Here is a 16887-nt window from a genome sequence, read left to right on the forward strand (position 1 = left end):
CATTGTCTTGTGGTTTTTGCATTTTTACACATACCTTCTTTTTATGGCAAGTGATACTGGGCTTCCATTTAAGATATATCTTTCACAGGAAATTTTTTAAAGCAAGAAAAGGTGAGCCAATTTGAAGAAGAAGAATAAATAATACTACAGTAAAATATATATAGTAAGGTCCCAGCAATAATTAAGGTGTACCCAAACTACTATTACTGCTAGCTACCATCTGTATGATATTTACTGTGTGCCAAGCACTGTTCCAAGAAAGCTGCCTGTATTAACTCATTCAGTTACTCCACAAATCGACGATCGGTGTCATTATTATTCCATTTTACGTAGAGGTTCTGCAGGTTTCCTAAGCCACATAGGTAGGAAGTGACCGAGCAGGGATTTGAATTCAGGAAGCGTGGCCCTAGCATCTGCCCTCTTACCCAGGACACCACGGAACAAGATGGGTGCAGGCGCTCCAGAAAAAGAGAGAGGACAGGATAGGACTGTGAGCCAGCCGGAGTTCCCTAAGTTCAAAAAAGGTCCCAGTAATTTCACTGCCTTTCCAAAACAAGATTAGAAAATCACACATGCATACAAAAACAGAATATAAACAAAAATTAAAAATAGGCAAAAACAAGATTTCCAGACAAGGAGATCAGGTGATGCCATAGACCTGCTGTCTTGTGATTGCAGCAAAGCTTCTGAGAGTTCTCACGGTAACCAGGCAGACAAGACGGAGAGATGGCCAGGGCTGGAAGCAGAGCTGAGAGAATGAGCAACTGCTCCCCGAAGAGTGCCCTCAACGTCTCTGACTCACGGTATTCTAGAAGGAGCTTTCTACTGCTTCTTGAGGGCCTTTACATTTTTAAATGGTGACTTATGTGAAGAGAAGAGATTCTGATCGAGACTGTGAGTGACAAGAAGCTAAGAGTGAGAGCGAACACAGAGAATGACAGATGGAAAGCCCAAGGAGCCCAAGGGCACGCAAAAGGCCAGGTCTGATGGCTCATCCTCCCAGGGATGATAATCATGGCCACACAGACACACAACAGCTAATGTTTGCTGGACACCTGCGACAGGCAGCTCTCTAAGCTTTTCATATATATTGTCTCAGTCTTCACAAACCCTCCAAGGCGGCACTACTATCTGCAGTTTATATTCAGGGAAGCTGAGGGTCAGAGAGGTTAAATAACTTGCTCAAGAAGAACGTGTTCTGAACCCAGATCGTCTGGCTCCAGAGCCCCACCAGCGTGCCGCATGTAGGTTTCGGGAGTCAAATGCTTGAGTACAAAATGGGGAAACTGGCTAACAGCACCACTGAGACAAAGACAAGACAATTTTTTGCTGACCACCACCTTAATGGAAGTCAAGGATTATTTTCACATATCTGAAAGGGCAATGCATAGAAGAGAAGGGTAACTTATTACTGAGTCTTCCAGGTAAGAGAAGCAGGTGGGGTGGTGGTTCAAAGTGATGTGGATTTCAGCGTGTCGTAAAGAGGGATTTTTTAAAAAATCAGAGCCGAACACTCATGGAAGGACCCTGGAAGTGTTTTAGCCAAGGTGGGGAGCCATCTGCCTGGGACAACCTGTGTGAAAGCCCTTTGCAATCCACAGGTCTCTCTAGAAATAGTAGGAACACTTATTTTGCTGTTTTGGGTGAGAAGGTAGCCTGATCTCCTCAAACATACTATCCATTCCAATCCTGTATTCTGACTTTCAGCACAGCTCAATCTGGCATTCTGAGCTACATACCAAAGAGAGGCCTGGGAGGAGGTGGCACAAAGATCATTCAAAATAGGTGGTTCAAAATTAATTTATATTTGATTTTGGAATGTGTTTCTGGATAAACGTCTCATAATGAAGATACCCAGAGGCAGGCAGAAGTTAGAGAACTCATGCTACACAGTATCCCTTGCACACTGACTTCTGTTATATAATCAGCGATCTGTTCCTACGGAGAATGCACATCAGGCTGAGCACAGCAGGGTGCCCACCACTCTCCTACTTAAGCCCTTCTTACCTCTTTTTTCCATCAGGTTTTGCTGCAACACAAGCAGAGGCTGACAGAGGTAATTTCTTCTACTTTTTATGGCCATTGTGAACCTGGTACTCATACTGCTCTTCTCAGGACCAGCACTTGTCCTGGGTGGGTAAGGCCACAGCTAAAACAGGGGTTCTGGGACAGGTAAGGCAAGGTGAAGAGGCTTCCTGCTTGTTATAATGGATCGGAGGCAGGAATGGGAGGGGCTGTCTGATCACTCCTTAGCTTGGAAAGGCCAGGGAGTGGGCAGGAAGAGTGCCGAGCTTCCAGTCACTGGAGGTGTCCATCAGTAGCTCTGTACAGGAGATTTATGGGTCACACAGGGGCTGGACCGGGTGACGTTTCATTAAGACCTTTTCCAGCTCTGAAATTCACGTTCTGCAGAGCACAGTGTGACATGCACACTTCTGAATTGGAAATCAAGCCACTTACCCGCCCTCGCTCTGTGAGAGTCGTCAACATGACGATGAGTGACAACTTCTGATCCCAGACTACCTGCCAAAATTGTGCACAGGTATGTGGCAGGGGTCCCTGAGCGGCAATGTACTTGTTCACGAGGTTAGCAGCAGGAATTTCCATCTGGCAAGAGATTGTTAAGGCATTAGAATCTGTTACTGCCACAAGGTGGACAGGGAAATGGGTCTTACATTCTTTTAGTTAGTGACTGTCATCACACCAGAAATAACATCTCTATCCATTTTCGGCCAATAAGAATAATCAAAGAAAAAGCTACTCTCAAAAATGCTTCAAAGGGACTTCCCTGGCGGTCCAGTGGTTAAGACTTCATGCTTCCACTGCAGGGGGCGCAGGTTCGATCCCTGGTCTGGGAACTAAGATCCCACAAGCCGTGTGGCCAAAAAAAAAAAAAAAAAGCTTCAAAGGTATTTGATAATAATACTAGCATTAGATATTTAAGATAAAACTACATGATAGTCAATAGGCGATAATCAGAAGTGGACCTACGAGATGGAAGAGTTTAAATGACCTTCACCGCTGTATCCTAAATATAATCAATATTGGGTAACTGCATTTTCAGCAACACATGCCAATCCTCATGCTTACGTCTTTCCCTATGCAGGGTTTTCTATCAAGATATTTATTTTCTTTGAAGCATAAGCCATACAGGCTTATCCCACCAACTGTTGTTCCACTTTGCTTTCTGCATGGCTGCCAATGTTTGTGCCATTGAGTCGATCAGTCTCCCTCCCAGCCCCAGCTTTACTGAGGTATAACTGACAAATAAAAATTGTATATATTTAAGGTGTACAACATGATGGTTTGATATATGTTTACAGTGTGAAATGATTCCTAGAGTCAAGTTCATGAACACATCACCTCACACAGTTACCATGTGAGTTGATTAATGCTAGATGTCAAAATGTTTTCAACTGTGCTCCGTGTCCCTCTCCCACCCTGCTCTCCTTTTACTTCTAAACTAAGTCTTTTCTATGAAAGAACACTCAGAACTGGCTGAGCTTTGGAGTGGCACTGTGATTCACCCATTCTTAGATGGGAAAGGTAAATGGAGGTGCCTAACTCATGGTTTGGTTGGCGCTTGGGTTAAGGGCTTCCTCAGCCCTGGTCTCAGTCAGTCCCCACCCCAGGACTGTATGGTCTTCGCAGCCCCACCATTTCTGATGCTCTGCTTGCAGGACACCAGGAATGTTGAGGTGAGGGTCAATGGATCCCACAGGTGCTTTTGAATAAGTGGAATCACTGATCAGACCCATTCTTGCTGGTAGTTCTTGATGTCATGCTATAACCTGAGAACTTGAAAAGTCATCTGTTCATTTAGATCAGAGGTTGGTAAGCTATGGGCTGAAGGCCAAATTTAACTGCCACTTTGCAAGCCTAAGGTGTTTTTTTTGTGTTTTCACATGGTTGCATTTTAAACGGCTATATAAGTACCTAATTAATATCCTCAGTTTTGTCTCTTGGCTTGCAGAGACCAAAATATTTATTGTCTGGCTCTCTACAGAAGGAGTGTGCTGACCCCTGGTTTAGATAAAGAAACTGAAGTTCAGAGAGGCTAAGTTGCCCAAGATGCATTTTCAGAGTGAAATGAATGTTTTCCCCACAACATGTGAAATCTTTTACCTTTTGTTTTTGGGTTATATGCCCAGAGGTGGTTTTATTTTTCTTATTTCTAGGCAGGATGTACAGTAATGACATGGGAGAAAAACACAGAAAGTTACAAACATACCAATGGCCAAAACAACAGAACACCTGAATGTCTGCAGTTGAGGACAGAAGGCATGTGGACGATGGAGTCAGAGACACAGAATCTGAGTTTTGGTCTCACCTTCCGTTAGCTTTGTGACTTTTCAAATTATTAAATGTCTCTGAACCTTAGTTTCATCCTCTGTAAAATGAGACTATTCTGCCTTCCCTCAACGGCTGCTGTGGTGATGAAATGAGGGAGTGAACGGGAAAGCACTTCGCCAACTGCAAAGCGCTACACACGCCGCTGTCATGCTTGTTGTAGTGATTAATGTGCTTTTTCTCATGATCCAGATTTTTAACTTACGTTCACGTAACTCGCATTAATATAATCTTCATTTCTCTGCAATAATACCCGGGTGGTGTCATCTGTGGGGAGACCAAGACATTTACTGATTATTCCTAGTGTTATTTTTATCGCACCGGGTAAACAAGAGTTCAGTTCCCAGCCCCATCTGCAGCTCTCGCCTCATTAGCATAAACACTATTCTCCAACTGTTCAGAGTTTGAAATGGCTGCAGCAAAGACGGTGGTGTTTACAGACACACTGAAAATTGTTCCAGAATACCAGACAATCTGTTTTAAAAAGGGAAACATTATCTCAGTGTGTGTGTGGCGGTGGGGAGGGGGTATTCACGCCGGATACTCACAAGGCAGTACATCTTTATATCGGTTTTTGTCCAAATTTTGAGGCAGCTTTGCAAATGTGATGGCCAAACCGGGCTTCTTTCTGTAGAGTTGCTATATGACAAATAGAGAAGTAAAAAAACAAAAAAAAAACATTGCAAAAAACAGCTATGGAGAGAGTGTGAAAACATACTCTATCAGTAAAGTTTACCAGTCACAGCACCTAAATCTTAACATTTAAAAGTGATTTCATATATTAAGAGAAAAATCTTCCCAATAAGAAATTCTACAATCCCATGAGAAACTGACTAAATTCTTCAATAATTTTTTCTTTTTAACATGACGATCTTTGAGGAAAAGTCATAAGAAGGGGTGTGAGTCACAGATAATGGATCACGGTAAGTAAAACTTCATCTTTATGACAATTATTTGACAAGAGCTAAGAGCAAGTAGAGAGAAAGAAAGAATTCTGACTAAAAATTAAATGGAAATCATTTACATTAGTCTAAAAACACTTCCCTCCAATTTAATGGAGTGAACCATATTCTTTGCTAAGAACAAGAGCATTTCATTTCATTCATTTCAGAAGTATACTTCCACAGTAAAAACATTTATTCCAATACACAGTAAACTTCATTTAAACATTCATTTAAAGAGGTATTTCCCTATACATGCAATCATTAGTAAATAATTCAGTTAAAACCATCTTTGCACATTTACAAGCACATATTAGACACATCCGTACTGTACCTGATGTGACGTTGACAACAGCTCCATGAGAGGTATTAATAGTATTCTTGTTTTGTAAGTGAGAGGCAGAGATTAAATGCTTTGCTCAAGATTAAAACCAGAGGCTGAACTCAGATCTGACGCCAATGCTTGAGTTTTTTTTCTTTGAAGTGACATTTTATTGAGGCATGACTGACATGTAAAAAGTGGTATATAGTTAACGTACAACTCGATGAGTTTGGGGATAAGTATACGCCCATAAAACCATCACCACCATAAAGGCGTAAGATACATCCATCCCCTCTCAGAGTTTCCCCTTGCCCTTTTGAGTTTTCTTTTCTATACAACTGTGTCCCCCACTTCAAACTAGAGTGTGAAACACTATTCACCAGTGGTTTTTAGTTAACTTTATGGGAATTTAAAAACAACTTTTTTTTCAGTGTTGGAAGTGATCTTTTTTTTTTTTTTGCAGAAAGTTTAAGAAATTCAGACTAATATAAAGAAAAAAGTTACCAGTAATTTCACAACCCTGAGATGACCTTTTTTAAAAAAAATTTTATTTATTTATTTTGACTGCATTGGGTCTTCGTTGCTGCGGGCGGGCTTTCTCTAGTTGCGGTGAGTGGGGGCTACTCTTTGTTGCAGTGAGCGGGCTTTTTATTGCTGTGGCTTCTCTTGTTGCGGAGCATAGGCCCTAGGCGCACGGGTTTCAGTAGTTGTGGCTTGCGGGCTCTAGAGCGCAGGCTCAGTAGTTGTGGCGCACGGGCTTAGTTGCTCCACGGCATGTCAGATCTTTCCAGACCAGGGCTAAAACCCATGTCCCCTGCATTGGCAGGCGGATTCTTAACCACTGCGCCACCAGGGAAGTCCTGAGATGACCTTCTTCATCTACCTTCTCCAGCTTTTTTTTTCATGCACACATGTATACAAACATATGTAATTATATACGTAAACACATAAAATACACAGATATCACTATGTTTTTAAAAACAAAAAATGAGACTGAACATTTATTAGCACTTTCCATATTATGTTCTGTAGAACCCAAGTATTCTGAAAGAAGCTACTAGATATTGCTTAGAAAAAGTTTCAAGGTCAAGGAAATTTGGGAAATACTACAAGTCACCTTATGTTCTATGAATCTCTAAGACGACAAGTCCTGTAGTGCATAACCTTATTAAATTCTGATAAGCATTTCTCAAGCTAATTTGGCCATGGAGGATCTCACGTCTCACAAGACGTGTCCTGGGAAATACCACTGTAATTCTGAAGGCTGTTTTCCCCACTTATTATATAGTGTCTAGTTCTCTGTGTCATTTAAATACTCGAAGTATTCTCTATACACATGATTTTTACTGGCTCAATAATCTATAAGGTTTTCATAGTTTAACTTTTATTCTACTTCTTGATTAGATTGTTTTCAATTTTTTACTATTATAAACTCCCAGGAACAGAATTACTGCATTAAAGCATATTTTTGAGGACTCTGATACACACACACACACACACACACACACACACACACACACACATACACAGAAAATGGAGTTGCCCTCCAGGGGTGTATGAGAATGGTTAGTCCACCAAATTGTGGCCAGTATCATCAACTAAAATGTGTTTGCAATTTGAATGGGGAGGTGGAACAATGTCTTTCCCTGTATATTTTTGCAAATTGTATTTCTTGCTTTATAAACCAGCCTCTGTTGGTTTTTTCTCTTATTAGTTCTTTTATTAAACAAATTGCACAGAAATCACCAGAAGAGAATTAGCATAGACATTTTTGGTAATGATAATTATGTTATGTCTTATACATTTTCCAAATGTTTAGAATTTCCAATCTTTCCCTAAGCTCAACTATTAATCATCTTTACAATTTCAGTTCATAACAATCAAGTAGCCACTAAGCAACTTCTTAAAGGTCTGTGAGCGTTAATGAACTCTCTGGGCTCCTTCTTAAAATAAATTCATGATTTATTAGAAGTTTTGGTTTGATTCTGGGAGGAGGAGAATATATGAGTCAGTCAAATTCCCCTAAATGAAAATTTGGTTCTAACTGACTAATTGCATAGAAGTGAAATCCAATTGAGTGAATATAGCCAGTAAAGCTAACCTGGAGGTAAAAAGTTTTTCTTCTCCAAATAACAAAAGCGTAGGGCCTCCCTGGTGCTGCAGTGGTTGAGAATCTGCCTGCCAATGTAGGGGCTACGAGTTCGGGCCCTGGTCTCGGAAGATCCCACATGCCGCAGGGCAACTAGGCCCGTGAGCCACAACTACTGAGTCTGCGCTCTAGAGCCCAGGAGCCACAACTACTGAGCCCATGTGCTGCAACTATTGAAGCCTGCATGCCTAGAGCCTGAGCTCCACAACAAGAGAAGCCACCGCAATGAGAAGCCTGCACACCGCAACGAAGAGTAGCCCCCGCTCACTGCAACCAGAGAAAAGCCCTCGAGCAGCAACGAAGACCCAACGCACCAATAAACAAAAAACACCAGAAGTGTAAATGTAATCAACTTGAGATGGTCTAGCGGAAGAGCATAGGTCTAGCAAAAGGCTTTAATCACAACAAGGATATGAATGTATCTCAGCAGTTATGATCTGTTGATAGGATTGTAAAGTATTAAAAATAAAATACAAATAAAGTACTATAGCACTGTCTTCAAATTTTTAAATATGCACACCCTGGGCTTTATCTGACAGAAATGCAGAAAGATACATATCGAAGAAATTTATTGGCAGCAAAATATTTTCTTTAGCAGAAAACTGGAAACAGCCTGAATATTTCCCAACAGGGAAAAGTGTTCACTTAAATTCTGATATAGTTATACCACAAAATTATGTGCAAGTAATAGAGAGAAGATAGACTAAAAGTACAGATTCCACTCATCTATCTATTTAAGTGAAAAATGCAAGTTACAGAATAATACAGTGGTGATCCCATTTCTACACATAGCAGCATACGCACAATGTGTATATAACATATGTGTGTGCACTTATGTATGTGTGTGTATAAAATATATTTGCAAGATCATTGGAACAAGTACGCAAGGATACACACCAAATTGTTATCTGTAAATTACAACAGAGACAGAAGCTAAAGGAGAGGGGGGTCAGAAGACAATTAATTTTACTTTGGCTATTTCTGAATTACTTGAATTATTACAATGTGAATTTTTAAAAATTCAAATGACTGGGGACTTCCCTGGTGGCACAGTGGTTAAGAATCCGCCTGCCAATGCAGGGGACACAGGTTCTAGCCCTGGTCTGGGAAGATCCCACATGTCGCGGAGCAACTAACTAAGCCCGTGTGCCACAACTACTGAGCCTGCATGCTGCAACTACTGAAGCCCGTGTGCCTAGAGCCCGTGCCCTGCAACAAGAGAAGCCACCGCAGTGAGAAGCCCACGCACTGCAACGACAGCAATGAAGACTGAACGCAGCCAAAAATGAATAAATAAACAAATAAATTTATATAAAAAAATTCAAATGACTGAAGTGAGAAAAAGAACTACAACAAAAGAAATCTATATATAAAATTAAAAATTTTTTACAAAAAGTTGGGTGAACAAAGCTAAGATTTTTTTTTTTTTTTTTTTTTTTCCTTTAGAAGGATTGACAACACACTCATTTTTATGCCTGCCTTGCCAAGGCTAACATTGAACCCTATTCCCACTGAACTGCTTCAGTGCTACTCACACACTTAGTTTCTGAAGGTGTTAGCAGTTGGTTTTCAAGTTCTTTTAATTTATGGACTCTTCTCCAGACCTTGTGGGCTGCATGGCAGGCTGGGTGTGAAAACACTGCCCAGAGAAGGGTGGTCCGGAGTGGACAGAGATGGGCTGGAAACACAGGTATGTCTTTCTGGAAGGATCAGGGATGGGAGGTAATGAGCTGAAGACTATTATATTAGCCAGACTTTGAGAAAAGGCTCTTTCAAGAACTGCTCATTGGAATGACACAGTTTGCTTTGTTCATTCTTGGGCTAAAGGTATGTGAAGCAGGCAAGAGCTCCTAGTCTTTAAGATCCCTTAAATTCTGCCCTAGAATGAGAGCAACCCAGAGGCTGGAGAAGGTCACAGGGACGGAGGGTTATAAGATCACTTAGTTTTATTAAAATCTTAATTTTTATGTCCTCAAGTGCTTTGTTCTCATCATATCCGAGTGTAGTTCTAAGCAGCTGTGAAAGTAAGGGTGAATTATAAGAAGATCAGCTGAGAGGGTTTGCTATGGAACAACCGTATTTAGATTGCAGCATCAATATCATCGGCTCTGGCCTCCAAAGACAAAAACTGAACAGTGGGAGCTGGAGTTGACCAGCACGGTTCGGGGATGGATAAGACATACAGTTTTCCAGTTTAAACATTCCTCCTTTGAAAAAATCATCTAAAAGTAGAGAGAGGGCATCAGGAGATGACTCTGATCTCCTTAGACTTTTGGTCCAACCAAAGATGTGAAACCTGCTCACATCCCTCAGATAAAGGCTTCGGACACCCACTTGGCTCCAACCAGTGGATGCTGGCAAGGGCTGGCATGGTGGAAGCAAGCACCCCATCAACTGTACAACCAGGTGAAGGGGGAATTCTCACTGGAGTTCTTGAAGACTGAGAACCCAAGAAGGGGGAAGAAAAAAGGAAAAGACAAAAAAAAAAAAAAAAAAATGGAGGGACTGGAAGGGACAATGAGTAAGGAGAGCAAATAGTAGAAACGGACGCCCTCTCATGCCCTTGGCAATGACCCAGAGTCTAGTGCAGGGCAATGACTTTCAAAACAGCTATTTACCGTGCTTTCTGTATCAAGCACTAAACTGTGGTCTCCATGAAGGCAGGTGTCTTGTTTGTTCTGTTCACCACCATAAACCCTAGGCCAGCATTGTGCCTGGTACATAGTAGGTGCTCAATAAAATGTTTAGAGTCGAGGAATAATGGGATCTGCTGCTTTGGACAAAGGGTACAAAGCACTTGAGTAAAGCAGGACGAGAGGTGGCATGGAGGCATGTAACTAAGCTAAGGGTAGCCCGTTTTTCATGAAGGCCTCGAGAGGTTGTCCCCCACTTTGCAGACATAAGAACAACTTACTGCTCACAGACAGCTCGTCCACACTGGGGACTTCCACTTTCCCTTGTACCTGACCCAGTCAGGGAGCAAGGACACTGCTGACGGGGTACTCAGAGTTTCTCCCTACCTTCCTGTAAAGGTTTGCTGAAATGAACTGACATTGTTGCTGGCAATTTGGGGACTTTCAATATTGCTACTTTTATTATTATTATTTTTAATAGTGCTACTTTAAATCACAGTACCAAATGCAGATCCCAGTGCTGGCGTACTCAAGTATTCTTGCAGCGTCCCTGTCACAGATAAATACTTGACGATGAGGTGGGGTGGCAATTCCTTTAAATGGGTCCCCGGCACTTGAAATGTAAAGGCCACACACGTGGTCGTTCCAAAGCCCGCAGTTCTCTCCCTGTATTCCGAGTGTTATACTTGATAATGTCTGCCTTTCTTAAAAGAAAAAAAAAAATTTGAAAAATTAAAAAAAAAAACTTTTAGTATGAGCGCTAATCTGGAAGGTACACCTGCATGAGTAAGTCTTCAGCTGCCTTTGTCCTTCCAAATCAACTTTTGTAACGATCACAGCAGCCAGTAAGTCACCTGTTTTGACAGGAATGGATGTTTCTTACAATGGATGATGTAGGAGTGGGTTCGGGAGAAACAGTGGTCAGAAGAGAGAAAAAGATGGCTTCTGGTTTTGGCAAAGAGGGAAGATGCTGAGGTGGGAGGGGCGGGGGTATCCGAGTTTGACACGACCTTTGGTGGAGCCTTGTAGCCACTGCTCTAACTCATCAGTCCTGAGAGGTGGGAGGATAAATGTTTCTCATTTTCTATCAACTGCATTCCACAAGTCTCCAAGGAGCTTGCAAGGCCACTGGATGAGGATGGGCACAAGGGGCCTTTGCTTGCTGGGAAACCAGTTCTCAAAGGACAGTTAGCACCATCACTTAGCTTTTATCCAGCACCGTCTATACCAACTGCACACCCTTTCCCTTGCCTAAACAGAAAGCTCAACGCAGGGAAAAAGCATGAAATGAGCCACAAATTACTCTCAGGAAGGAATGACCCTGGGGCTGAGTCAACGAGTTCTTCAGAGGAGAGGAGGAGAGCATCCTGGAGGTGGTAATGGACTTGGAGCCTTGTGAACCCCAAGTCTGGGCGCCTTTATACGAGAGACAGAGGAACGCCCTACCTTGCCTGAACACAGTATTTAGGCAGTTCGAGGCTGGTCACAAATGCTGGCAAACTGCTCACATTGAGTAGCTCACACTGTGTAGCTCCTGGAGGGAAGGGCTCATATCAGAGGTTGAGTGAAGAACTGGGTCATACCTGGTGAGTTCTGACAATGGACTTTTCAACATAGATTCTAATCCCAGCTCTGTCTCTGACCAGCTGGGTGACACTGGGCAAGTTCCGTAGCCTCTGAGCCTTGTTCTCTCCACTTATAAAGGAGTGATCCAAATAATTCTGGCCATATCTGTCTCACGGAATTGCTGTGAGAGTCAACTGAGACGACATATGTGAGACACACTTGGTAGACTCCAAAGTGCTATAGAAATGCTAATTATTAAGCGTGATTTTATTACAGCTGGGACCAAACGCTTTCTGGAACACATTTGTAATTGTTTCTGAAAGCCATGGGAGGGACAGGGGAATTCCATTAATGAAGAAAATGCTTCAAAGCAAGCTTTGCTGAAAACCAGCTTGTCATCGCAAGAGGGATTCCATCCACTGCCCAGCTACTCCAGGACAGGCCCTTTGTGCCACAGAGTGGGTGGCATGGGCACTTGCTAGGAACCAGCCCCCACTTCCTGCTCCCGTTCAGAGCACAGCCTCCGACAGCCAAGCTGCCCACCTGCTGACGGCACTGGAGGAGAAGCAGGTGGGGAACCAGAATAGCCGAGACTCTGGGAGTCAGACAGTACTGGGTTCCACCTCTTGTGTGGACTGGGCAGGTTCTTTAGACTCCTCTATTCATAAATGATAATAGTTGTTGCTTTTTGCACGCTGACCGTGCGTCAGACAACGCATTAAGTATTTATCTCATCTAACTCTTACAACTAGCCCACGAAATACCCAATTTACAGATGGGGAAGTAGAGGCTACAGAGGTTAAAGGATGTGCCTGAGGTCACACAGGAAATCAGTGGTAGAGCCAGGATCTGAAGCCTGCTTGGCTCCACGTGGCTAGACAGCCACCTCAGATCTTCTCTAGCTCTGATGTCATGCTATTCTAACAACTCTCACATGGAAACAGCACGTTGTTGTTACCTATATAATTACACAAAGGTTCTACAGCTGTTAAGAGAACAAGCTCCATGAGTTAAGCCTGCCTGGTTTCCAATCAGGCTGTGCCATTTACTGTGAGATAACCTCTCCAAGACTCTGATCCAGCCCTACAGCAGGCTGCTGGGAGAATGCTGTGAGACGAAGCCTATAAAGCCCTTGGCACATAGTAAGTGCGCATTAAAGGTTTCCCTTTGTCTTCCTTTAGGATTCCCCTCCTCTACCAGCTATGTAAGACAACTTCTCCCACCTCTAGCAGTGGTTGTTAAATTGTGTTCCACAGTCTAGGGGTCCTTGGGGGGCAGTGTGGAGAGACTGAAAGGCAGGGCTCCACGGATCCCACCAGCTCCGTCACAGAGCAGATCTGCTGTTATCTGTTCTGTATTTTGGAATTCCGTAAAAATTTATTTATTTAAAAAGAAGGTTTTTCGACTTAATTTCTAGGAAACGTTTAAACTAAATGAAGGAAATGTGTAGGTACTAAAATTTAACCCTAAAAATTCTATGTTCTCCATATCTTATTTCTTCTGTAGTCCAACCATAAGCTCTAAAGGCAGGACTTAGGATGGACAGCAGCGGGACAATGGTTCTGGTACGATCTTTACTCTCCCATCCGCAGGATCAGCTTGTGCATTAAAACCTCCTGGTGATCTTGTTAAGAAGCAATATCCAGGCCCCCGCCCAGTGCAGCTGATTCAGTAGCTGTGGGCTGGGCCCGTTTAAAAAAGCTCCTCAGGTGATATCCATACAGATGGTCAGGGTGTCACCCTTTGAGAAATACTACTTAAAAACACAGGGGGACAAGTGGGTACTTCTTTCTAAAGCATTTTTTATCTTCCTAATGAATTTCAATGAACATTGTTCAAGGAAAACCTGATAGGGGATTCCCATATGTAAAACATGAAAAGTGAAGGGGATTTTCTGGAGCACCGGTCAAGACCAGGCACCGTCTTTTTTCCTCACCAAGAGCCCACAGCACCTCCTTGTGGACAATCTTATCAAAGAGACCCGGTTCGTCTTGGGTGAAGGGCTTCCATCACCTGGAGACATCTCCCAGGACTCCTTGAGCGCTGCTCACCCCCGGGAGGCCTGTTTCCCTACCTGACACCCTCTGAGCTTAGTCTGCATTAGGGTCCAGGAGGCTGTGACCCTCCTGGAATACCCTCCCCTCCACACGTAATCCCATCCACCCTCTATTAACACTACATCTCACCCCAGAGGACCTCCTGGAATCCTCTCACCTCCAGTCCCTACAGAACATACAGTCTGTGGAATGAAATCTCACCCTATCTTGGTCTTTAGCTGTTTCTGGGACTCGTGATACATTCCCACAAATATACCAAAATTAGACTGTTAAGCTCCTTGGGGTCAGAAATCCCCCTTCTCCTTCCCTCACTGTGTTCCTGATCTAGCATTTGGCACATGGTGAATACCTAATACTCGTTGAATGAAAGAACAAATGACTCCACAGTGCCATTCCCCTCTGACTTTCCCTTCCAACTCCCTCCAAAAAGAATAAAACTGATATATGCTGGCTTTTAAGTGTTCCTTGTTTCAATTATTTTGGAGAGTGTCTAAAAATAATTGAGATTTAGTGTTTAAAATGTATGTCTCGGGGCTTCCCTGGTGGTGCAGTGGTTAAGAATCCGCTTGCCAATGCAAGGAAAACGGGTTCGAGCCCTGGTCCGGGAAGATCCCACATGCCGCGGAGCAACTAAGCCTGTGTGCCACACCTACTGAGCCTGCGCTCTAGGGTCTGAGAGCCACAACTACTGAAGCCCTCGCACCTAGAGCCCATGCTCCGCAACAAGAGAAGCCACCGCAATGAGAGGCCCACGCACCGCAATGAAGAGTAGCCCCTGCTCACCGCAACTAGAGAAAGCCCACGCACAGCAATGAAGACCCAATGCAGCCAAAAATAAATCAAATAAAATGAATAAATTTTAAAAAAAAGTATGTCTCAATTTTGAGCTTTTTTGCAATGCAAAGCCAGAGGATACAACCTCTACACTTTCTTCTTTTAAAATCTTAAGCCTCCCTAGCCTCCTGCAGGCCACTGGAAAAAAAGAGCTATCTTTCTTTGTAGATATTCAGTATATGTCTATCAATTCTATCCAAGTAATTATATTATTCCTACCCTCTTATCCTGATTTCAGCTTATTTTTTGTCTATATTATCTGTCAAGGCTGTTAAGTTCAAAATTCCCTATTGATTGTTTTTGGTGGGGTCAATTCACCTTTCACTTGTGGGTTTTACTTTTTACTATTGTTCAATACACATTGCTTTACTAATGTATTTTATTTACATTCTATTCCTTACACCATTATAGAATAAACCTTTCTCTCACTCAAGACTCTCTGCTTTGCTTCTTTCTTATTTGATACTCACATTACTCATGCTTTCCTGAATCAATATGCAGTCACATATATTTGATAAATTTCCTAGTTTTGCTTCTGTGACTTTTTCCTTTATACAACTTCCTGATAAACTATGCAGTGCAGATTTCTGCTTTTGAATCTGACCTGAGACTCTCTTTCCTAATTTAGGAATCCAGACGGTGTATGTTGTCATTAATCATGATCAATTTTCTTTCATTGGCCTACTTTATGCTTCTTTGTGCTCTTCTGTTATCTTTTTACTGCACGAACTACTCTGTTTTCTACAACATTTTAAAAATGTGGAAGACAAACATATTGTGTTTTCATTCTGTTAGTGATCAGTAAAGCTGACTTGAAAACAGTCTCTTGGGTCCTACTTTGTTTTGTAAAGTCTCTGCGTGTGCCTTTGTCAACAGTCTCAATCCCATGAGTAGAGGTCGCTCCTGGGGAGGGAAGATGTGGTCTGACTTTGGTTTCGTGTCCACACGGTTCTGGGGGACTTGGGAAGCCCAGCCCCTGTGCCCTCACGGGGCCCGGCTCCTCCATCATCCCTCCGCACCCACCCTCACCGCCTCTCCACTACCTTCGACTGCCGAGTGTTCTGAGCTTTTGTGTTGGCAGCTAAATATGCTCAGAGTCTCACCTCCTCGATTTCTGACGTTTCTCCATGACTACTGATTGTTACTAGAGTGGGGGGGGGGGGCAAGCAATGGGCCGTGGTCCCCAGCCCGCTTTCTCCCTGAGGTCATGAGTCCCTGTGTGGTCCCTCCATGAGCACAGCTGCCTGGTGACTTAGATGACCTGGCAGCAGCTGAGCAGCCCACCGAGGCACTGCGGGTCTCTTACCTCAAACTGGATCAGCACCGTCCCGCTTTCGAGGCCCTTCTTTAGCTGTTCCATGGATCCCTCCAGCGTGTCCCCACCCTCCGGACACACGGGGAAAGTGGCCTCTGGGAAAAGCTGGTTCAGTTCACCTTCAGATTTGATATCAGCAAACGAGTGGACAGCTGCAGCGGACGAGAAAGAGCTTGTCTGGTTTGTGCAGCCACGTGCTGGGTGATGGGATTCCTCCCCCCAGATTACACTTATGACACCTGAATGCAGAGGGTTTAAAACATCTTATTAAATGATTAAGCACATGGTAATCATTTTCGCCAAAGATACTACTTCTCGTTGAATGATTCAATATGTACTAATTATACAAAATGACACGCTAACCTTGCTGGTGAGTTATAAATGATGGTGTTTAGTACTCAAGAGGCTTTTGCCAAAGGTAAGAGAAAGGGAAAGGACGTTTTTAAAGAAAACAGATTTTCTCCCTTTGCTCTCTGTGACCTGGTTATTCTTCTACCCCTGCTCTTCCTTCCTTCTCCGGTCCCTTTCATTTGCTCCCTTAAAACAGGCATTTTCCCAGGAAACTGGTGCGGGGTCTGGCCCTCTCTTCACACCACCACCGCCCCGCAGAGCTCAGTCAGTCAGTCTCTAACTCAAGGCCATTGTTAGGTGGGAGGCTCCCAAGTAAACATCTCTAGTCTCCTCTGTGCTTCCTCTTTGGAAATCTCCCTTCACATCAGA

At 43.2% G+C, this 16887-nt stretch overlaps 1 protein-coding gene across 5 annotated transcripts in view; it reads right to left on the reverse strand.

Annotated features, from left to right (window-relative positions):
- The window catches only part of PTPN3 (protein tyrosine phosphatase non-receptor type 3), a 109657-nt gene that overhangs the window by 10515 nt on the left and 82255 nt on the right, over window positions 1-16887 (reverse strand). For all 5 annotated transcript variants that reach the window (XM_036855182.1, XM_036855183.1, XM_036855180.1 and 2 more), the window contains 4 exons: window positions 16159-16319; window positions 4899-4989; window positions 4556-4617; window positions 2461-2607 (listed from right to left, as the gene is read on the reverse strand). In XM_036855182.1, the coding sequence (XP_036711077.1) occupies window positions 2461-2607; window positions 4556-4617; window positions 4899-4989; window positions 16159-16319 (461 nt within the window). The remainder of the gene's footprint in view (window positions 1-2460; window positions 2608-4555; window positions 4618-4898; window positions 4990-16158; window positions 16320-16887) is intronic.

The sequence above is a fragment of the Balaenoptera musculus genome, chromosome 6, assembly GCF_009873245.2.
Source record: "Balaenoptera musculus isolate JJ_BM4_2016_0621 chromosome 6, mBalMus1.pri.v3, whole genome shotgun sequence".
In the NCBI taxonomy this organism is placed as follows: domain Eukaryota; kingdom Metazoa; phylum Chordata; class Mammalia; order Artiodactyla; family Balaenopteridae; genus Balaenoptera; species Balaenoptera musculus.